The sequence below is a fragment of the Eumetopias jubatus genome, unplaced genomic scaffold (genome assembly GCF_037043125.1).
Source record: "Eumetopias jubatus isolate StellerSeaLion01/CBP00866 unplaced genomic scaffold, mEumJub1_p1.0 scaffold_10, whole genome shotgun sequence".
In the NCBI taxonomy this organism is placed as follows: domain Eukaryota; kingdom Metazoa; phylum Chordata; class Mammalia; order Carnivora; family Otariidae; genus Eumetopias; species Eumetopias jubatus.
In genome coordinates, this window is record NW_028274816.1 from 45,960,842 (window position 1) to 45,984,848 (window position 24,007).

General features: G+C 42.9%; 1 protein-coding gene across 2 annotated transcripts in view; it reads left to right on the plus strand.

The window, feature by feature from the left end:
- The window catches only part of GPATCH1 (G-patch domain containing 1), a 42,994-nt gene that overhangs the window by 11,146 nt on the left and 7,841 nt on the right, over nt 1–24,007 (plus strand). Inside the window, exons 6-16 of one of the 2 annotated variants that reach the window (XM_088027563.1) lie at nt 1,463–1,521; nt 1,894–2,139; nt 3,157–3,304; nt 7,696–7,775; nt 10,268–10,472; nt 12,602–12,898; nt 14,081–14,259; nt 14,526–14,653; nt 15,454–15,590; nt 15,926–16,092; nt 22,666–22,882. In XM_088027563.1, coding sequence (XP_087883689.1) covers nt 1,463–1,521; nt 1,894–2,139; nt 3,157–3,304; nt 7,696–7,775; nt 10,268–10,472; nt 12,602–12,898; nt 14,081–14,259; nt 14,526–14,653; nt 15,454–15,590; nt 15,926–16,092; nt 22,666–22,882 — 1,863 coding nt within the window. The remainder of the gene's footprint in view (nt 1–1,462; nt 1,522–1,893; nt 2,140–3,156; nt 3,305–7,695; nt 7,776–10,267; nt 10,473–12,601; nt 12,899–14,080; nt 14,260–14,525; nt 14,654–15,453; nt 15,591–15,925; nt 16,093–22,665; nt 22,883–24,007) is intronic. The other variant, XM_028123684.2, reaches the window with a different exon arrangement.

The following is a 24,007-nucleotide window of genomic DNA, read 5'->3' on the forward strand; positions in this document are numbered from 1 at the left end:
TATTTATTTGTTTGTTCATTTGTTTGTTTTCAAGTATAATTAACATACAGTGTTATATTTCCACATGTTTCTTTTGACTCCCCCAAAGCTTAACTGCTAATAGCCTCCTGTTGACCAGGAGCCTTACCGATAACATAAACAGTCTATTAGCACGTGTTTTATATGTTATATGTATCCTATACTCTATTCTTAGAATAAAGTAAGCTATAAAAAAATTGATTAAGGAAATCAGAAGGAAGAGAAAATATATTTACATTAACGATACTATAAAAAGTCTGTGTATAAGTGGGCCCGTACAGTTCGAACCTGTGTTGTTCAAAGGTCAACTGTATTTTTAAAAAAATTTAATTTTGAGTATAGTTGACACACAGTGTTCCATTAGTTTCAGGTGTACGTCCTAGTGGTTTGACAAGCCTATACGTTCTGCTGTGCTCACCACCAGTGTAACTGCCATCTGTCACCATACAACACTGTTATAATACCACTGACTGTTCTTTGTGCTGGGCCTCTTATTCCCATGACTTATTCATTCCATAACTGGAGGCCTGTATCGCCCGCTTGCCTTCACCCATTTTGCCTCCTTCCCTCTAGCAATCATCAGTTTGTTCTCTGTATTTGTAAATCTGATTCTGCTATTTGTTTGTTCATGTATTTTTTTAGATTCCACATATGAGTGAAATCATATGATATTTATCTTTCTCAGTCTGACTTATCTCACTTAGCATAATACCCTCCAGGTCTGTTCATGTCACAAATGGCATGATCTCATCCTTTTTTATGGCTGCGTAATATCCCATTGCATATTTAGATGTACCCCATCTTTCTTATCCATTCGTTTATTGATGGATGCTTAGGCTGCTTCCATATCTTGACTGTTGTAAATAATGCTGCAGTAAACGTAGGGGTGCATGTATCTTTTCAAATCAGTGTTTTTGTTTTCTTTGGCTAAATACCCAGTAGTGGAATTACTGGATCGTATGGTATTTCTATTTTTAAGTTTTTGAGGCACCTCCATACTGTTTTCCATAGTGGCTTATCAATTTACATTCCCAAAAGGTCAACCATATTTTAAGGCTTTTTGTGTGTCATGCATAACAGCCTTCTGGAAGAATTTTACTAGTTTATATTCCTGCTAGCACTGCGTGAAACTGTTTCCTACTCTTGTCAAAACTGTGTCACAGCTTAACAGGGTTATTTTCCGTTTATTTCTTGCCCTTGGTCTCCCTAGCCAGGTGACAAACTCATGGTGCTGGGGCAATAGCAGTCAGTCATTAAGCACATTATTGCCAGAGTGTGGGCAGGGCAGGGGCTGGTGGAAAACAATTCCTGAGTGATCAGTCTCTGACCCTAAAGCCAGAGCACCTTTCATAGCGGCTGTCATGAATCTCTAAAGAGTGTCAGCAATTCCAGTTTCTATATTTTCAGTTGCTTATGACCAATGTATCTGAAATCTCTTTTATAGATCCTGGAGTAAAAATCTATGGCTGTGCATTACCCCCTGGAGACTCTGAAGGATCTGAGGTATTATATGGGATAACTGACCTTGAGTTTGGTATGGAAACATCTGTTTCTTTATGAACGTGAAATTTTAGGGTCAAACGATTTTAGAAATCCGTCGGATCCCATTACAGTGAAATACTCCTACCCTAAAACTACCTTCACGTCAGAGAATGTAATTAGCAAAATGCCAGCACCATAGATATCCAAGTCTGTTCAGATTCTTAAAACGGCACTGTTTGTGTTAGTATCAAGAACTTGATTTAGTGATTTGTGATAGAGGAAAGGAAAGTTTGGTCAATGTTCTGTTTGGAGATAATCATTTGAAAATAGTATTTTATAGGACTTTGCACCAGGCAGTGAGTCACCTTCATTCCACTTTTTCATCATTGTGAGCAGGAGGAAGATGATGACTATGTGCCTGAAAATGTGACCTTTGCCCCCAAAGATGTCACACCTGTGGATTTCACACCTAAAGATAATGTGCATGGACTGGCTTACAAGGGCCTGGATCCCCACCAAGCATTGTTTGGAACTTCGGGAGAGCATTTTAATCTTTTCGGTGGGGGGCCCCAGGGGACCAGCAGTCTTCTTGGAGAGGTTGGAGTAAATAAAGGAAGAAAATTGGGAATCTCAGGCCAGGTAAAAGTTTCTGTTTCGTGAACATGGAAGCGTTGACAAATGAGAATGCTTTCCATATGTTATATATATGGTAGGCACTCATTATTCATTGACTAACCTGAAGACTTTGAAGTGGTTCTTTTTTCCGTACAGTCTTTTCTGAAGACATGTAAAGCACACCTTCCTGATTTTACTGCTGACATCCTGTGACCTAATGTTTTTGGTGGAGTTTGTGTGTTGCCAGGCCTGAGGACTGCTTTTCTCACACCCTTGTGGGACTGAGCAGAAAAACCACGCTTACCCCTTTGATTTAGTTAATAGTTGAATTGTAATCTGCCTCTCAAGTTCAAGTCCAAGTTTTACTACCTCTCAGACTGCTTCCTAGCGCTGCAAGCCCCAAGTTAGGAACATGAGTGTATGTTTCACTTGGGAGCCTTGCTTTTTACCGTTGAGGAGATGGAGAGCTTTCCCTGATTGCCTGTGCTCTCAAATTGATTTAGAGGCTCTTTCTTAAATTACATTTAGCAAATTTTGTCATTACCTTTTCTTTCCTATACATGTTCTTTCCCAATTTTTTTTAAACAAAAAGTGATACTTGTTGGAGGCCGTGTCCCACAATGATTAGGAGTTCTTACAGTAGCTGTTTCAGTAGTGGTAGCCTTCAGATCCTGGTCATCAGCCCTGGCTACACTGAACAGTAGATGAATATTCTGCCTTTCTCCTTTTGGAGGCCCTGTTCTTCTCCTGCCTTGCTGCTTGGGCGTGTTCTCCACACCTTCCTGTGTTAGGACCCAGACCTGTAGCTGCTCCTGGGCCCAGAGGACAGCTCCAGCACTGAAGGCAGGGCATTTACTTCTGGCCATGGTTTCCAAGACAACTTGAGTCTGTGTGTCAATCTGGTCTCCCACTTCCCTTGCCTCTTGGTGATCTTGCGGTGCTAATGTGGGCTATTCGGTCACATCCTTAAAGTAGCTTTATCCTTCAATGAGACACACCCTAAAACCTGTAATTGCTCAGTTCAAAACCTTGTTTTTGAAGGCTTTTGGTGTTGGTGCCCTGGAAGAGGAAGATGATGACATCTATGCCACGGAAACTTTATCCAAATATGACACCATTTTGAAGGATGAAGAGCCTGGAGATGGACTGTATGGCTGGACAGCCCCCAGGCAATATAAAAGTCAGAAAGGTAATTCCATAGGTCCACAACCGATGGTAGGACCACATGTCAGGGTATTATAGGAAGAAGGGGTTGCAAAATTGATAATGGAGTTGGGGGTTGTGGGTGAAAGATGTAGGGTGAGAAACAAAGTGGGGAGAAGAGAGGCCCAGTGTGGAGAGTAAGGCAGAAGCTAGATGTAGACCGGGGGGAGCCAGAGCCAGCTGTTGAGACGAGGCCGAGGTGGGGAGGGGGAAGAGGTCTGGAATCAGGCAAGGAGCGAGTACGAGGGCAGGTGCTTGTGCTGCAGGGTAGAAGTAGCACGGGGTCAGAGGGAAGCCCGAGGACCTGGGCAGCTGGCCAAGGTAGGCCAGCTCAGGCAGCGGGTCGGAGGCCAGGTGTGGGGGTCTGCAGCAAGGGGAACACGGCACCCAGCTGGTCTCCTCACTTGAGTCCCTGGCTCTTAGGAGGCTCTTGTTGGGCTAGGAGATGGACACCTCTCAACGCAACTTGGATTTCAAGTCAGAGTCTGTAGGGATTCAGATCCTATGGTTCTAAGTAGAAGGTCTGTGTTTCTTTCCAGAAAAGGTACAGGGAGGAGACAGTGTGGAGCAGGCGTGAGTAGCCTGTGATTTGGAGTCACGTGACTGGATTTGGATTGCCGCAGGACCTTGGGCGAGACTCATAACCTTTCTGGGTGTCATTTGTAAAGTGATGATCAAATCCACTCTGAGGGTCATTGTGAGGATTAAGTGGCATAACTCCATGTTGGGCACAGTACCTGTCCAAAGACTGAATAAATAGCACCCACTCTTCTTTGGTTATAATAGTAAGAAGCTCCAAGGTGAAGTAAGGAGGTGATTGCTGAGAGAAAACATCTACAGAGACATTTCTAGCTGTCCTTAAATCTGATTGAACTCCTGTAAAATACATCTGAAACACACATGTTGAAATAATCTAAGTAATCCAAGCGTAACTTCCCAAAAGGATGCCTATTTTGCATGTCTGGAAGAAAAAAAGGGGCAAAACAGTTTTTAGAGGTGTTTGCTTGATGACTGTGAACACATGTTCTGAAGACAGACTGCCTCTGCTCCAGCCCTGGCTCTGCCCGGTTGTCAGCTGTGGCCTCAGGCAGGCTGCTTCATCTTCCTGTGCCTCAGTGTCCTTGCCTGGACCGTGGGCAAGACCAGGGCCCACCCATAGGGCTGTTCGCGGCCGGAAAAGGCTTAAGACATGCCGGGCACACGGCAGGCACTCTGTAAGTGTCAGGGGCCTCTGTCCTCATCACCAAAAAAAGAATCTAGGGTTTTACACAAGATGCTGGGAGAGTGTGCACCCAAATGTTAGTTTGGTGTTACCGTTTCCTTTTGGTTGCCTGTATTTTCAAAATTTTCTACTAAGACTATGTATTTTTATAACTTAAAAGAAAATGTATGGGGCACCTGGGTGGCTCAGTCCGTTAACTATGTGTCTCTTGATTTTGGCTCAGATCACGATCTTAGGGATGGGGCCCCACATCAGGCCCTGTGCTGGGTGTGGAGCCTGCTTAAGATTATCTCTCTCTCCCTCTCCCCGTGTCCTTCCCCAGGCCCTCTCTCTAAGAAAAAAAAAAAAAGGAAAAGAAAAAAATATCAATATGTTATAATAGTATTATAGATTATACTAACATGTAATAACATGTTATTAACATGTTAATAATTAACATTAATTATATTGAATATGTTAATATGTTAATATTAATTAACATAATATATTAAGATGTATTAATTATATAATACGAATATCCATATATATTGATTATATAGTGATTACTAATCTATAATAGATATACATATTTTTTTTTAAAGATTTTATTTATTTATTTGAGAGAGAGAATGAGAGACAGAGAGCACGAGAGGGAGGAGGGTGAGAAGGAGAAGCAGACTCCCCACTGAGCAGGGAGCCCGATGCGGGACTCGATCCTGGGACTCCAGGATCATGACCTGAGCCGAAGGCAGTCGCTTAACCAACTGAGCCACCCAGGCGCCCTAGATATACATATTTAAATCTGCCTCCTGGGCCAAATCTTTGGCTTTTCCTTTATGCAACACCTTTGTGCCTGTTGACTGAATTCCACCCTTCTCCTCATCAAGCCTGAGCTGGTGACTTTCCCTGACCTCCCTAGGCTCCTCATATCCCCTCTCTGCTATGGCCCCCTCTCCTCTCCACCCCAGGCACAGCTTCTATAGTTTTGACCTTAAGGTTTTTCATTGAGTGAATCTAAATTTAGCCAATCTTCATGGTTGATTTTTAAACTATTATTTTTTTTTCATGATCCATGTGGCTATAATAAATATTCTGTGGCTCTGTCTTTATGCACATTTGTTTCTTATTTCTTCAGAATAAATTCACAAAAGTAAAATTGCTGGGCTTTAAACGAATACAAAATTCTAAGAGTATGAAAGGTTTCTAAATTTTTTTTTAATTTTAATTTAATTTTAATTCCAGTTTAGTTAATGTACAGTATAATATTAGCTTCAGGTGTACAATATAGTGATTCAACAGTTCCATACATCACCCGCTGCTTATTATGACAGGTGCACTCCTTAAGCCCCATCACCTGTTTGTTTGTTTGTTTTTTTAAGATTTATTTATTTGAGAGAGAGAGCGAACTCGTGGGTGCATGCAAGTGAGTATGCTCAAGTGGGGGAGGGGAAGAGGGAGAGAATCTTCAAGCATTCTCCCCTCTGAGTGCCGAGCCTGACATGAGGCTCAATCCTACAGCCAATGAGATCGTGACCCGAGTTGAAATGAAGAGTTGGAGGCTTAACCAGCTGAGCCACCCAGGTGCCTCAGTCCCCATCACCTATTTCACCCATCCTCCCACGCACCTCCCCTCTGGTAACCACTAGTTTGTTCTCTATAGTTAAGAGTCTGTTTCTTGGTTTGTCTCTTTCCCTCTTTTTTCCCTTTGCTTATTTCTTTGGTTTCTTAAATTCCACATATGAGTGAAATCATATGGTATTTGTCTTTGACTTATTTTGCTTAGCATTATGCTCTCTAGCTGTATCCACGTCATTGCAAATGGCAGGATTTCATGCTTTTTGATGGTTGAGTAATATTCAATGGTGTATATATACCACATCTTCTTTATCCATTCATCTGTCAATGGACACTTGGGCTGCTTCCATAATTTGGCTCTTGTAAATAATGCTGCTATAAACATAGGGGTGCCAAGAGTGAAAATTAATCCCAAATTACCCCACAGAATTTTAGGAACTTCAGAAGCTGATACAAAAGTTCAACATGAGTTGAAGTGCAAAGAATGCTTTTGAGGGGAGAAGGATAGTTACAGGGCTGGGCTGCATTATAAGTGGCTGCGGACTTCAGTCCTGCCTGCACCGTGGGTGGCCATGTCTACTTCAGGACCAGATAGCCAGCTTGTGTACATGCTCATGGTGGTCATGCAGAAGGAGCTTATGGCTACAGAAAATGCATTTCGTGCATATGGATTTTTTTTTAAAGATTTTATTTATTTATTTGACACAGAGAGAGAGCACAAGCAGGGGAAGCAGCAGAGGGAGAGGGAGAAGCAGGCTCCCTGCTCAGCGGGGAGCCCGATGTGGGGCTTGATCCCAGGACCCCAGGATCATGACCTGAGCCGAAGGCAGATGTTAGTAACTGACTGAGCCACCCAGGTACCCCTGCATATGGATTTTTGACATAACCACTATGCTCAGGAAATCCTTGAGAATCAAAGAGCCCTGTCCATTACGTTGTCTCCACAACCAATGGCCAATCCCTGGCTCCAAGTCAAGAGGGCACTGGTCATTCTGTTTCCTGAGTGATCTTTAGTGATCTTTATCTCTTGTTAGAATTTGGTTTGGGGAAGAAAAACAAAAGTACCTTTTAATTTGAACTGAGATTAGATTACTGGCTGACCTGGTTATATTGTCTTCTCTGCTTTATTTGGATAGTTGCTAAGGAAATTGGGGGGTTAGTCTCCCCCTGGTTCTTCACCTGGTTTTAGAAATGACTTTCTCATGGTTATGATTTTATTTTTAACCACACTTGTCCTCTTGATGTTTTTTCTTGAGATCTTTTACTCCACAGAGTCTATTCTTTGGTGCCCCTAGGCTTAGCTTAGGACCTAAGATACTTTTTCTAAAAACAGTATTGAGGTACTTGTCTGGGAGAGCCATAGCCTCACATCCGGGGCAACCTAATCAGCTGAGGGTGCTGTGGGCCAGGCTGCCAGTCACTGAGTCAACAGAGGTGTGAAGGCTTTACGTACCATTCTTCCCTCCTCTTTACTGCTATCTCTGTGAGATAATCATGTGTGGTTTGTGGTATTTATGTTCTTGGAGATAAAAAAACTGACGTCTTTTGTCTTATTCTAACCTTCTCTGCTTCTGAAATTAATCAATGACATCATTTTATAGAATCAGAGAAAGATCTTCGATACATTGGCAAAATTTTGGATGGATTTTCCTTGGCTTCTAAACCTTTATCGTCTAAGAAAGTAAGGAAAGCATTTATTTATTTCTTTATTTTACTGGTTTAGTACTTAAAATCTTTGCTGCTATGTAATCTGAATTATTATATTAACAATTGAAAATTAAGTAAATTCTGTTTTCTAAAAGCAACAGTATAATCACTAGTGATTGTCCAGGTAAACATATTCTGCATTAGAAATGTCAGTCGGTAATCACAATGTATCCAAAATACCTAATAGCTGATCTTTTATTAATTTTTTAAAAATTTTATTATGTTATGTTAGTCACCATACAGTACATCATTAGTTTTTGTTGTAGTGTTCCATGATTCATTGTTTGCATATTTTAATTGCTAATCTTTTAAATCCAAGCTCCAAGTAAGTGGTTATTTCCATTAAAAAAAGAATTACTTTAGAAACTGGGGGTGGGGTGGGGAATGGAATTGATATAATTCCAAGGGCAGTGTAACTTAAGGAAACGTAGAAAATTTCAAGAAGTCATAAAACGCCCCTGTCCTGCTTCCTTCTGAACGCCATAAAAAGTGTTGGCTGGTGTGGACAGGGTTCCCTGGACTCCTTGCCTGGGCAAACAGAAGGGAGGGAGGCCATGTGCCTGCAGGTCAAGCCCCATGGAGAGCTCCGCATGCATTTCCAGAGAGTCCTGTTTTTGTGAGATCGTTGTACAGCTTAGGCCAAGTGGTACTCTCGCCACCCATCAGAGCCATGTGCTCACAGGCAGGCGTCACTGGGTTACAGGTGCTGGTGGCTCAGGTGGGGTTCCTGGCCATTTGCCTTGTTGGCATCCCGTTTTAGATGGTTCCATACTTTAATTTGCTCTTTGTTTCTGTATTCAGCAAATATTTGTTAAGTACCTCTGTGGCTTGGCCTGTGGTCCCTCAGAACAGGGGAGGTCAGGGGCAATGCAGCCTAAAAAACATTCGGGGTTACAGTAGCTTTGATTTGTTTTGTTGTGATAGTGTGTTGGAACAGCGAGCAGAACATATTCAGAACAGCGTTGGGCACATCATAAGCTGCTGTTATTACCAGAAATGTCAGGTAACGTCAAAGGAGAATGGAGGTTTTTTATGTGTCTGAAAGGAGAGCAGAAAAGTGGCTGAGAAGTACTCACTTGTCTCAGGGCTCAAGGACTCCCTCCCTCCAGGGCTCAGTAGGACTAAGTCCTGGCCCCCAAGAGCAGCCCTCCCCCAACAGGGGCACCAGAAGCACGAATTCACTCTAGCAGGGCCGAGGGCCGTGACCCGGGTGACAGGCATTGGGACGCTGTTTGCTGGAGTAGTGCTTTGGGCGGAATGACTCAGAAGAGGGCTGTGTTCCCCTAGCCTTTCACACACAGGCCAGTTTTCTACATGTGTGGCCAAAAACCCAGCCTCTGCATCCAGACGCCAAACAGATCAGTGATTTCACAGAGGTGCCTGCAAAATTTGAGTCCACTGGAGGGTATTAAGAAGAGTCATGGCTGCGCACTGCCCCCCCCGCGCCCTTGCTGTCGTGCTCCTGTGGATTTTTGTGTCATGGCCATAAAGGAGGGTTTGCCAGCCCACGTGTTTAGAGAAGGCAGTCAAGCTGAGATTAATAAAGAAATGAGACCTCCTGGCAGTGATGCCAGCTCTTTTCATGGGCTGTCACAGTGCTGGGTGCTTACTGTGGTGCGTCTCAGCCACCTGGGGGCCCCACCTGGCACCAGCTGTGTGCTATGGGATGCGGGCATCAGTGTCGTTAAACCCTCAGGGGAGCCCTGTGTGCAGCCGGGCCCCAGAACCATAGCCAGAGAGCATTCGGGGTGGCCCTGGTTGCAGAGCTCAGTCAGGGTTTCAGGTAGCTAAAAACTCTAGAAAATGGCTTATATAAGACTATCCATAAATACATGTTTGTTAGACTCAGAGCAAGGGAGACCATTTAGCACAGTAATTTAAAAGTACCTAATACTTTTCTTTTAATACTTTTCTGTTCTGTCATCATCAGTGCCTGAATTCCTCAAATATATTTCAATTTCAATCCGGTCAGCTTTTGAATTAAAACTACCTCAGATCAAAAAATAAGTCCCGAAGCTCTAATTTGGAACTGAAACATAACCAGAAAAAGAATTCTGAATTTAAAAGCAACTTATTTAAAGTTATTACTTTTTTTTTCTAAGTCTCGAATCATACTTTTCTAAATGTTCTGATTTTCAGTAGGCCAGTTCTGCATGTGAGCCAGTACGTTGTGTTAACTATTGCCATCTTTCTTATCACATAAAATATGCATATTCACATCTCTCTGTAGAAGTGGGCAGGGGTAATATTAAAAATGTGTGGTCCTGGTGGCTCTCCAGATCCAGAATGGATGTTGGCTGGACACCTGGAGGGGCTGTGCCCAGTGCAACCTCCCTGCTGGAAGCTGGCCTGGCGAGGGCAGGGTTAACAACACTCAATGGGATACAGTTTTCTTGATTAAGTCAAACATGGTCATCTCACAGCCTGTCTTTTCTGAGTTTTTTTTTTTTTTTTTTTTTTTTTAAGACTTACCCACCACCTGAATTGCCAAGAGACTATCGGCCAGTGCATTACTTCAGACCTGTGGTAGTTGCAACCTCAGAGAACTCCCGCTTACTCCAGGTATTGTCCGAGTCAGCTGGAAAGTCAGTGCCTGACCCAGGGACACTCAGTAGGCACCAACTGAATGCCTCCAAACGGGGGGAGTTGCTGGGAGAAACACCTGTTCAAGGTAGGTGCCATGAAGAAGATTAAGAACGTTACGTTAATAATAATTGGAGTTACCAAAATCAAAATGGAGAGTTGTTTTCTCAATGACACCTTTTAGGTGGTTTAGTATTCCCTCACGGGGAGAACAAAATTGTGTATTGTGAATGGCACACATAGCAGTGTATGGATCCCTTACTTTTTTTTTTTTTTAAGATTTTTTATTTATTTATTAGAGAGAGAGAGCACAAGCAGGGGGAGCAGCAGACAGAGGAAGAGGGAGAAGTGGGCTACATGCTGAGCAAGGAGTCTGATGTGGGACTCGATCCTAGGACCCTGTGATCATGACCTGAGCCGAAGGCAGACGCTTAACCGACTGAGCCACCCTGGCACCCCCATATCCCTTACTTTTTTTTTTTTTTTTTGAAGATTATTTATTTATTTATTTGAGAGAGAGAATGAGATAGAAAGAGAGCATGAGAGGGGAGAGGGTCAGAGGGAGAAGCAGACTCCCTGCCGAGCAGGGAGCCCGCTGCGGGACCCGATCCCGGGACTCCGGGATCATGACCTGAGCCGAAGGCAGTCGCTTAACCAACTGAGCCACCCAGGCGCCCCCCATATCCCTTACTTTTTAAGACTTGTTGTCTTCTAACATAAGTTTGGGTTGTGCCATTGAAATCACAACCCTGGTCTTAAACTCAGCAGTTTTCAGACTTGGAATAATTGCCAGGAATGTGGTGCAGACCAGGACACGGGTGCCTTCGCTGTCCCTACAGAGCCTGGGAAAGTGTGATTTTTTTTTCTCAGGGGAAAGGGTACTGTAGCTAAAAGGAACAAGTGCATCTGAAAGTGTGGACAAGTGTGGAGAATCTCTTGTAGGTTGGTGCAGAAAGACCCACGGTGAGAGGTGACCTTGGACTTGGCAGTTGGGAGCCTGATAGGTATCTCAAATGTAATAGACCACAGCAGAAGTTGTGGTTCCCCACTTCCTATTCCAGACTTGCTATTTCCCTGGTTTTCCCTTTGTCAGTGACCCACTGCTTAGATCAGAATGTAGGAATCCTAATTCCTGCCCCCGCTCCAAGTCCATCAGCAAGTCCTTTCAGCGCTGCCCCCGACACGCTGGGAACCCCATCCTGTGTTTCCGCTGCTTCCACCTGGGAGTAAGCGCCCATCCTCCCTCACCTGGACCATTGTGGGGCCTCGTTATTGGCCTCCTTACTTTCCCACCTTCCTCTCTGCTGATGAACCAAATCATATCACTGCCTCTCTTAAAACACTCCAGTCCTTCTTACACTGAAGACAAGTCCAGGCTCCCCAGCAGGCTGCGTGATCCAGCCCTGGCTCCTTTTCCGGCCATGTCTTATCCCACTCTCCCACAACCCTCTGTGCTGCAGCCTTGTGATCCTGCTTTCTGCCCTCTGACCGCGCCCACCACGACATGCCCGCTGCAGGGGCCTTGACATTCACTGTCTCCTCTGCCTCTGCTCTTCCCTCACACTTCGGCTCCTTTTACTCAACTCACAACAACTACGATCTCTTTGGAGGGAACTTCCGGCCTTTCCCTGCCCCCCCCAACACGTGCTAGAGATTCTCCGCACCCCACTCCCAGCCCTCGTCTGTCAGTCTCCTTCAGTGGTGTCACCCTGTTTCCTTTATGGTCCTCCTCTCATAGCCATCCTCGGGGGTTGACTTTGGGCTTCTCTTAAGCCCATGCCCCCAGCTAGTGAGAGCGGGGCCTTGTCTGCGGTGTCCTCACGGCCCAGGCCAGTGCTCCGGGGCCGCTGTGACAGGAGTGAACGCTGCAGGGGCAGCTGGCTCTGAACCGGGGTTTGTGCCAGGCAGGACTGTCGGGTGGTGGCCCCTCAGGCTGGGGGTCCCGAGCCGGGGATGTCAGCTCCGTCATTCTAGGACCACTCGCTCACCTGATAAACACCCGTGTATTGGCCTGCACTTCTGCCCGCTGTAAAGCACGAGTCTTGTTATTTCATCACTGTCTAGTTCACAGGGCTGTTACGAATAGAGATGGAAAATCTACGTGTGACATGCTCCAGTGACATACATTTGTGATACTGAATATGTATGCACCACAGAAATGTCAATATAGTTGTCTTAGGTTACTTCTCATCTCTTCCTGTTATTGTTTTTATTTAGGTTCGGCTACTTCAGTGTTAGAGTTTCTGTCCCAAAAAGATAAAGAGAGGATCAAAGAAATGAAGCAGGCAACTGACCTGAAAGCAGCTCAACTCAAGGCCAGGAGTCTGGCCCAGAATGCCTCCAGCAGCAGAGCCCAGCCCTCCTCCTCAGACGTCGGGCACTGCTCGTGGCGCGTGGCACTGAGTGGTGGGACAGCCCCCACAAGAGCCAGCAACTTCAAACCTTTTGCAAAAGATCCAGAAAAGCAAAAACGATATGAAGAGTTTTTAGTAAATATGAAACGGGGTCAGAAAGGTGGGTGCTAGGCCTGGATCTCCTACCTCTCGGCCGGAGGGAAGTGCTCTTGCTCTTCTGGCCCTCGTCCCAGATTTGGATTTGAAGCATCCCACTCTGCCAGTGTTTTGCTTTGTCCAGCTGCAAACGGTGCAGATTGTAGTCCCTGGCTCTTGACCTTAGAAAGTAAGAACAAGTAGCTTGTGTTTCTCCATATCTCAGGACCCAAAGATAGCTGTTATAAGTAGAGGGAACACACCTTGGCGGTGGCTAATGTGCTAAACCACAGACCGTTTACTATTTGCAAATGCTTGCCTTCTGTAAGTGTTGTATTTCACACCAAGAGAACAAGGTCATCCCCACTTTATCTTAAAATCCTAATCAACCAGCCCTAAACTGTGGTCTAAAATTTGATTTAAAAAGGTAGTTGGCTTTGAACCATTACAAGGGGGAAAAATCACTCTCTAGTCTATGGAGTAAATTTGGGCAGACTGAGGAGAGGGATTGGTGTCATTCACGGTAGTGGTTGTGAGAGTCGACAGCAAATCTGAGGTATTGGTTTTCTTTTTTTTTTTTTTTAAGATTTTATTTATTTATTTGAGAGAGAGAGAGAGAGGACAAATGGTGGGGAGGGGCAGAGGGAGAGAGGGAGAGAAGCACACTCCCTGCTGAGCAGGGAGCCTGATGTGGGGCTCCATCCCAGGACCCTGAGATCATAACCTGAGCCAAAGGCAGACACTTAACCGACTGAGCCACCCAGGCGCCCCTGAGGCATCAGTTTTCAAAAGCAGAGGGCGGTCTATTGTGTCTTCACTCCCTACTAAGAACCCACACACTGATGTTTATTTGTTGAATTTAAAAAAAGTTAGAGAAAGGAGTGTTTTTTTGCCAAAACTAGGAATATAGTTGGGATGAGCTTATCACTATCTAGGAGCGGTAGCAAGTTCCTGGCTTCGAAGATTTAATAAGCAAAATGTTTTTCTCTGTTCTGTGAGGTAGACAGAATTCAATAAAAGAATCATGCTGAGGGGGAGAGCACTATTACCTGACAAGTACTCCCCACCATGCTCTTAGAAACCAGGGTAAGGATTGGCGTCCCCTCTGGTAAAATCTATAGGGAGACAGTGGGACCCACTTGATATTCTCCTTTAAGCCCTATGTTTTTCCTAAGAGTGAAGCAATTTGTTTTTCCTTGTCCCATAGATGCCCTGGAACGTTGTCTGGACCCCAGCATGACAGAGTGGGAGCGAGGCCGCGAGCGGGATGAGTTTGCTCGGGCTGCTCTACTCTATGTGTCTTCCCGTTCAACCTTGTCCTCCAGGTTCACGCATGCCAAGGAGGAGGACGATTCGGATCAGGTGGAAGTCCCTCGAGACCAAGAGGTCTGTCGCCATCATGTCCCTAGCTGATGAATTTTAAAATTAAAACAAATATTTTAGGTCCCTCAATGGAATGATCACCAGAGACACAGTATTATAGAATAAGAAATGATTTTATGCTTTTAGCTTCCAATATAGTTTAGCAAAAAATGTTGCAGCATGACAGCTGTTTTGTAATTTTGGACGATTGCTTGAAAACTTTTCAGTGGAAGAGCAGTCAGGTCAATGGTGTGACCACTTGATGAAAGAGAATAAATGTCTTTTCCCAGAATGATGTCAATGACAAGCAGTCAGCTGTGAAGATGAAGATGTTCGGGAAGCTCACCCGAGACACATTTGAGTGGCACCCTGACAAGCTTCTATGTAAGAGGTTTAATGTCCCTGACCCTTATCCAGAGTAAGTGGATAAATCTGCCCTTACATCAGTGCTCACTTTCCCGTATTAAAGCTATCTTTCCCTCTCAGCTACTCATGTAAATTCCCTTTTTCTAGATGAATTTACTTGTAAATGCTTAGAGTTGCAGATTTAACTTCCATTGATTTGTTACTAAAAAAATAAGCAAACGTCCAGGAAGCAAACTTTGTTCCGTATCGAAGATATGAAACTCAGATATGTCAAGTTACAAAAAGATAATGCTCGTCTAATTTGCCGCCTTTTTAACAATGTGCATACAGTTTACATTTAAAATGTTACTTATGCTAATTCTTTATAAAAGTTTGACACTTACTTGATTATAAACACTACAAAAAAGCATATATAGTTGAATCAGAGGTTTTGTCAAAAATTTAGGTATATTTTTAGCAGTGGAACTTTTCCGTAATGGAAATACATTCTCTATTTCTTTTTCTTTTTAAGTAGGCTCCACGGAGCCTAACATGGGGCTTGAGCTCACAGCCCTGAGATCAAGAATTGAGCTGAGATCAAGAGTCGGACACCTAACTGACTGAGCCACTCAGGCACCCTAGAAATACATTTTCTAATTTTCAAAGTTAAATTCTAGATCTTACTATGATAGGGAAAACCTCATGGGCTCTAAAGTCAGCCATTCCAAATTCTTAAACTTGCTTTGAGAAGCAAAATTACCCTCAGGGATCTCTTAGCAAGTAGAAGAGCTAGTGGTGAAAAACACAAGATGTTATCTAATAACACGAATTGTTATTAAAATTACACATATATGTTTTCTTTTCAACCCACAGTTCAACTTTGGTTGGCTTACCAAGAGTAAAACGTGACAAATACTCAGTCTTCAACTTTCTGACGCTCCCAGAGACAGCATCCTTGCCTCCAACTCAAGCATCGAGTGAAAAAGTACCACAGCACCAAGGTCCCGACAGTGAGTGGGGCTTCCTCGGGTCCATGCGCTGACCATGGTCTCAACCCCTAACCCATGGGGAAAACAGAATAAAGTCTTAAGGGTACACATAGTGCAAGCTCTCCCTCCATTAAGAGACTTGTTCATGTGAATACATTAGCTCATGTTGTAAGAGTCCAGATGTCTACCGTTTGGGGTTGGGGCTCTGCCTCACCATCTGCCACATTCCCAACACCTTACACCGTGCCTGGCCCATAGTAGGTTTGCTGATGTTCTGGAATGAATTAAAGAGCCACAGTGGAGAGCTTGCCTTTTGCTCACTAATTCTGATATTATGTCTCTGTCCTACCTTTCAGAACCAAGAAAGCCATCCAGATGGGATACATCTAAACAAGAAAAGAAAGAAGATTCCATTAGTGAATTTTTAAGTTTGGCTAGATCAAAAGTTGGTCCACCTAAACAAGAGTCCAGTCCATTAGTAATCAAAGAGGAAGAGCATGTGACGGAATCACTCTCAAATAAGGTATCTGGGGCTTCCAGGTTCTCTTTGCAGGCTGACTATGGCATTTGTCCTCTGTGATGGTGCTTTTTCATCACTCGATAGGAGGGTTCCACAAACTTTCTGTGAAGGGCCAGGTATTAAATATATTAGGCTTTGTGGGCCATATAGTGTCTGTCACAACCACTCAACTCTACTGTTGAATGTGAAAGAAATCATAGGCAATATGAAAAAAATTGGGTTCATCTATGTTCCAATAAAATTTTATTTACAAAGCAGACAGTGGGTTGGATTTTGCCCATAGGCTGTAGTTACCAACACCTGCTCTATATTACAATAGTTTCAATCATATGTTTGATCATGAGGAAAGATTATAAACTGCTCTGCCAGGAATGGCTTTTACTTAGCATCAACCATTGAAATAAAATTCAATGTGTTTTCTTTTGTGGAGAATATAAACAAAATATACATTGTGTTTTTAAAAAAATTACTGCTTTAATAGTTAAAACTTGAATTTAATAAAAAGTTACTTTTATTTATAATAGCCTCATTTTTAAATGAACATGCATTAAAAGGTACAGTTCAGTGAATTTTTATACATACATAGATTTGTGGAGGGGCACCTGGGTGGCTCAGCCAGTAAAGCGTCTGCCTTTGGTTCAGGTCATGATCCCAGGGTCCTGGGATCGAGCCCCGCATTGAGCTTTCTGCTCAGCGGGGAGCCTTCTTCTCCCTCTCCCTTTGCCTGCCGCTCCCCCTGCTTCTGTGCTCTCTCCCTCTGTCAAATAAATAAATAAATAAATAAAAATCTTAAAAAAAAAAAAAAGATTTGTGGAACCACCACCACAATCAGGATGCAAGATGGTACTATCACCCCAAAAAACTCCCTCCTGCTCTCATACCCCTGCCTCCTGCAAAGGCCTACCAATCATTGATCTATTCTGTCTCTATAGTTTTGTTCTTTCCAAAATATTATATAAATGGAATCAGACAATATACGTATATAACTTTTTGAGACTGGGTTCTTCCACTCAGTATCAAACCTTTGAGATTCACCAGTAATGTATTATCAATAGTTCATTCCTTTTTATTGCTAAATAATATTTTGTTGTGTGGGTGAGCCACAGTTTGTTGGTTGTTCACCCTTTAAGGACGTATGGTGGTTTCCGGCTTTTGGCTCTCATAAATAAAGCTGCTAATGGCATTCATGTGCAGAGTTTTGTGTGAATATAAGTTTTCATTTCTCTAGGGTAAATACCCAATAGTGGGATTGCTGGGTAATATATACATGTAGATTTAACTTTATAAGAAACTGCCAAACTTTATACCAAAGTGCTTGCTTTGTGTATTTTGAAACTCTCTTGTTAGGTGCATACAGATTTAGTATTGTTTTATCTTTTTGCTGAATCAAACCTTTTATCATTAGGTAATATTACTCTTTATTTCTGACAATTTGCACAGTATGTATTTTTTCATCTTTTTACTTTTAGCCTATTTATTTCATTGTGTTTAAAGTGGATTTTTGATAAAAAGTATGTCATTGTGTGTCCTTTTTTAATAATACATTTAGATAATCTGTATGTTTTACTTTGTGTGTTTTAGCCATTAGCATTTATTGTAATTTGTTGACATATTTGGATTTAGGTCTACAGTTTTGTTTCCTGTCTGTTCCCACTCTTTTTGTTGCTCTCTTTCTCCTTTCTTACTTTGTTTTGTATTACTTGAATAATTACCAGTATACTATTTTTAATTTATCTATTACATTTTTAACTCTATTTTTTTAATGATTGCTCTACAATATACATGTTTACTTTTTCACAGTTTACTTAGAATTGATATTGTACCATCCTAAGAGGAATGTGGAATCTTTACCTCTCTCTAGGTCCCTTTACTCTCCTGGCTTTATGATGTCGCCTTATGTATTACGTGCACACACACTAAAAACCTCATAAGAGTTTTTTAATTTTTGCTTTCAGTTGTTAATACATGTTTAAAGAACCGATGAGCTGACAATCCGTTTTATTTACTTGGATATTTACCATTGCTGTTGCAATGGTAACAGCTTTCTCACCTATCAGTTCCTCTGTTTGAGGAACTCCCTGTATTGAGCATTTCTTTTAGAGCAGGTGCAACAAGTTCTTCTCTTAATTTTTCCTTCGTCTGAGAATGTCCATGTTTTATCTTCATTCCTGAAGGATGTTTTTGCTGGATATAGAATTCTGGGTCAACAGGTCTTTCCTTTAGCCCTTTTAAGAATGTTGTGCCACTTTCCTCTGGCCTTCCTGATTGCCGATAAGAAATCTAGTTGTTCTGCTTGTTGTTCCTTTCCTTAGGATGACGTGACTTTTCCTCTGGCTGATCTCAAGATTTTCACTTCATCTTTGGTTTTTTACTGTTTGACTATGATGTGTCTGAGCGTGGATTTCTTTGAGATTCTTTTGTTTGGGGTTTGCTGAGCTTCCTGAATCTTGTCTTTCACCAAATCTGGGACATTTTCAGCCATTATTTTTTCAAATATATTTTCTGCTGCACACTCTCACACCTCTCCTGGGACTCTGGTGACATAAACGTTAGACCTTTTGATATTGTCCCCCAATTCTCTTTTCAATCTGTTTTCTCTCTCTGTTCAAATCAGATAATTTCTATTGATCTGTCATCAAGTTCGCTGACTCTTTCTTCTGTCATCTCCATTCTGCTAGAGAACCCATTCGGTGAATTTCTTACTTTGGTTATTGTATTTTTCATTTCTAAAGTTCTCATTTGGTTCATCTTTATATCTTTTATTTCTTTGCTGAGACCCTTTTATCTTTCCATTTGTTTAACCTTATTCTTGAACCACGTAATAGTGGCTTTAAAGTCTGCCACATAATTCTAACACTTTTGTCATTTGGGGTTAGTGTCTATTGATTGTCTTTTGCAAGTTGAGTTTTTCCTGGTTGGTTGTATACCAAGTAATTTTGGATTACATCCTAGCCATTTTGGACATTATGTTATGGGACCTTAGGTTTGTTTAAATTATAGGGAGAATGGTGAAGTTTTGTTTTGTTTTGTTTTAGCAGACGGCTGACCTAATTAGGTTCAGGCTACATCCCTGTTCCAACCCACCTGGGTTCAAATGTCATTCCAGTTTTCAGAGTCTTTATAGCTATGCTATTCAGATCTTTCCTGCGGGTGTACTTCCCAGTGGCTGGTCTGGGACCTGGATGGTAGTTAATCCCCTAGATCTGTTATCAAAACCTTTCGTTTGCTTTTTAGAGTCAGATTTACCCTTGCACAGCTCAGATGTGAGCCAGGAGCTCACAAACTTTCTATAGTATCACTCTCTTACGAGCTCCTCATCATGATCTTCCTGATGCTGTCTGACTTTCAGGCTCCCTGTCACACCCTCCATTCAGAAGGCTGGAACTTAGTTTCCCTGCTCTGGGTTGCACTTCCTATGACTTTATCTGTGGCTGGAGTCAAGTGGCAAGAGGGCAAGAAGGGGGAAAAAGCAGTAGGATTTGCTTCAGATTGTTGAGACCACCGCTTCTCTGGTCAGAGAAAAGGGTTCCCATCCATCAAAGCCTGGCAGCTGCTGCCAGCGTGGATTTGGAACCTCTCCATGAGGTTTCTACTGTTATTATTTATTTTTATTTTTTTGAAGATTTTTATTTATTTATTATTTGATAGAGAGAGAGAGTGAGAGAGGGAACACAAGCGGGGGAGTGGGAGAGGGAGAAGCGGGCTTCCCGCTGAGCAGGGAGCCCGACTCAGAACTCAATCCCAGGACCCTGGGATCATGACCTAAGCCGAAGGCAGATGCTTAACAACTGAGCCACCCAGGCGCCCCTCTACTGTTATTTCTTAAATGGCATAAAACCTTACTCAGGGATTCTGGCTCTGTGCTATGGTCATTGGGTTAGGAGGACTTCTAGATTTTCCCAGAAATCATGTTGAGATAGTATTTAGATAATTTTGCCTGGAAAAAGTCTTGGTTCTTGCTTTTTCACTTATTAGCCAGGTGACTGTAGGAATCTCACTTGCATTCTCTGGGTTATTTAATTTCTTTCTTTGAAAGCTTTTTCTGAGTTGGCATAGTGTGAATGGCCAGAAGTGTCTGTGAAGACGGATATGGGCCAGTTGCCATTCAGTTGCAGCCTGTGCATGTGACGCTGATACCTGTGGTTTGCCGTAAAGACATCAGATTCATGACTTTTCTGGGGAATTGTTGCCATGAGCTCCTGTGCTTCCCTGTCAGCCTCTCTCTCCTGACTTCTTGTATAATTTTTAAAAAAGATTTTATTTATTTATTTGAGAGAGAGAGCAGGAGCGGGGGGACGTGGCAGAGGGAGAAGAAGCAGCAGACTTACTGCTGAACAGGGAGCCCTACTCAGGGCTCGATCCCAGAATCCTGAGATCATGACCTGAGCTGAAGGGCAGACTCCTTCTTGTATAATTTTGAACAATTTTGAAGCAGTGTCAGAAGTTTAAATGTAATTTAGATACTTTTGTTCCCTGAACCACTTGAGCATAAGTTGCCAACCAGGTGCCCGGCTCTGCTGTGTTTCCTTCGAGGAAGGGTGTTCCCCTGTAGAACCGAAGTACATCCATCAAGGTCTGGGAATCAGCACTGATGCATTCCTGCTGTGTCTAATCCTTGGACCCATTCAGGTTCCACCAGTTGTCCTAATAATGACCTTTATAGCAGAAAATGCTGCTTGGGGTCACTCATTGCATTTAGTATCAGAGCCCCTTTAGACTCGTTCAGTCTGGTACAATTCCTGTCTTTCAGAATCTTGAGGCTTGAAGATTGCAGGCCAGTATTCTGTAGAGTGTCCTCAGTTTGGGCCTCTCTGATGTTTCCTCAGGATTAGATTCAGGTTCTGCCCTTTCGGCAGGACTACCTCAGTGGGGCTACGGCTGGGCTCTCGCTGCATGCTGTCAGGCGGTGCACGGCGTCCACTTGTCCCGTTGCTGGTGTTCACTTTGGTCACTTGAGTAAGGTGGTATCTGCCAGTCTTTTCTGTTGTGAAGTTAGTTTTTTTGCCCTCTGTACTTAGTAAGTACTTTTATTTATTAATTTATCACTAATTTTTACTTAACTATTTTATTTTATTTTTTATTTATTTATTTTTTAAAGATTTTATTTATTTATTTGACAGAGAGATAGCGAGAGCAGGAACACAAGCAGGGGGAGAGGGAGTGGGAGAAGCAGGCTTCCCGCAGAGCAGGGAGCCCAGTGTGGGGCTTGATCCCAGGACCCTGGGATCATGACCTGAGCCGAAGGCAGATGCTTAACGACTGAGCCACCCAGGCGCCCCATACTTAATTATTTTAATGACTATCAAGGAGCTCTGAAATATATACATATCTTGTTCCTCATCAAACTGTGGACCCATGGTTTCCTGTTTTATTTAAGGACTAACTCAGTATTACCCTTATTTATTTTAATGTTCAAATGGTCTTAGTTTGGCTGGCTGGAGCTCCTTCAGGAGGTTGGCTTCTGTGTTTTTTTGGGATGTTCCTCTTACTCTGTAAGCTTGTCTTTGCTCTCTGGGCACAGTGATGTCTGGGCGTATCTTTGTGTTTATTCAGCCCCAGCTCTGGAATCAGTCCTTTCTCCAAGGTGCCCCAGTTATTTTTAGTAGGGAATGGTGTACTTTACTTCTTTAATTTTTTTCTGTGAAGAGAGTTTACTTTAAAACTACAAATGTCACTGTCTTGTACCAGTTTTCCTCCTGTGGGTATTTGTAACTCTGCTCCAGAAACGGAGGTGATAGGGTATGGGGAGTGACCCCGCTGAGAGTGAGGAGAACCAGTGGTAGAGTCCAGACCCACCTCCTTGGCACGAATTCGAATTCGCACCGTGAGTGCATCCTCGTGTCTCTGACCCGGGTTCTTCAGGGGTACAGTGGAAGGACCGGAGTGGATTCTGATCGAGGCCAGTCCCGGGGCTCTCTGTCTCATCATGGCTGTTTGCACTTAGCACATCAGATTACCCCACGCCCATCTGGGGAGAAGCTGCTGGTGGGGAGGAGTCGTGTCTTCTTCATGCCTTTGCTCCTTGTTTATTTAATTGAGTTTGTACAACGTTACTGCCTGTCTGTTCGGCGAATCTGGTTGTCCACAGCTGGGCTTCCTGTAGGACTAGCGACGTGTAGTTGTGAAGGGAAGTTCCTTGACCATGGAATGCACGGGCTCCCCGCGCCCTCCCCTCCGTGCGGAGCCCCTGTTTTCTCCGCAGCATTTTATATGAGTAGGCTGCCTTCATTAACCTCTCATCTTGGTCCTTTGAAGGCTCGATAGACTCTTGAGAACAGGACAGAGGTACTGTGCTAGTTCCCACTGCATTTTTGTGGTTCCTTTGCCATTCTGATGAATGACCCGTCTCCAGGAGAGTCTTTGGCTGCTTCTACCAGTTGGCTCGTTCTGCAGTGGTTGAATCAGAAACATCAGAAGAATAAATGCCATGTGAGCGGTCATTGTTTAGCTAGGCAGCGCGTGGGTGGGGAACCCATGTACCTGAGCATAAACGTGTGTGTCTCTGTCTTTCTAGAACGTCTGGCTCCCCTCACCTTTACTTCTTCATTCCTGACTCTTATTTCATTGTTAATACAGAATATAAGCAAAGGTGAGGATTCACAGACTGAAGGAGAAGGCAGCCGTCCATCCATGGACTTGTTTAAGGCCATCTTTGCCAGTTCGTCTGATGAGAAGTCCTCATCCTCTGAGGATGAGCAAGGTGACAGCGAGGATGATCAGGCAGATCCTGGGGAGGCTGGCTTCAAAAGCTCCCAAGAGACTGACTCAGTGGAAACCTCATCTGTGGCACACAGTACGTGGATACTTTAGATTTGGGGATCTAAAGAAGAAAATGAGGATGTCTCTAGAGAAGCTGCTTCTTTGTTTAGTGTGCAGTTCTTTTTTTTTTTTTTTTTAATTTAAGTTCAGTTAGCCAACATGGTACATCATTACTCTCGGGTAGCGTCAACAATTTCTCAGTTGCGTGTAACACCCAGTGCTCATCACATCACGTTAGTGTGCAGTTCTAACCCAGGATAATTAGCAAGCAATGATGTTTTAATCTTTTATATTTTTAATTGTGGCATCAGATATAAATTTCTGGTGTATTTTTAGGATAGCTGTGTTTGATAATATTGATTTTCCTTGCCCTAGTTGAGAAGAATTTAAAACTAGTAAATTTATTGTTTAAAAAATAGATTTTTTTTTTTTTTTTTTGACCTGGTTGATGATGAGGTGCTAGGATTATTGGCAACATTTGGTCCTGAGGTATACAGGGGCTCTTCCCCGAGCCAGGAGTTTTGGCACAGAAAAGGAGGCCCTTCGGCGCTTGCAAGCGTCAGAGACTTTTCAGATGCTTGGGTGGGTGGACAGAATTTTCCATCTCAGCCTTTGGGTGGTCTGTGATCCCTGTCAGTCTGTGGTGGACTTGGGTATAATATTTTTAGTGTCTTTAGCCAAAAAAATGCAAAGAGATATAAAATATTGTTTATTCTTAGATGATTCATAAATGCCTATTTCCTATTTCTGTGGGGAAAAAAGCCACCCAACTTATTTTTTATTTCAAAGTGATATATACTTGAATTGTTAAAGTTTAAAAATATAGAAATGTAGAAAGCTTAAGTCCCTTGGAATCCCACTTCCCTGAGATAAACATTGTTAATATTTTGATGCATATTTTCCCATACTTTTTGCATTTTTCTTTCCACTCTCTGAAGACATAGTCCTCTCTTTAAAAAACGAGATTATTACTGCGAATATGGTAATTTGTTTATATTCAGCTTTTCCCTTCTTTGATAATTTATTTAGAGTGAAATTAAACTTTCTGAGCTGGGACATAGTCTTAGATCCCTGTTGTTAAGTTTTTCTTCTTCTCAGAGGATATCTTTCCTTGAAGACATCTTTCAACCCTTCAGGTCTCAGTGAGGTGATCCCGAGC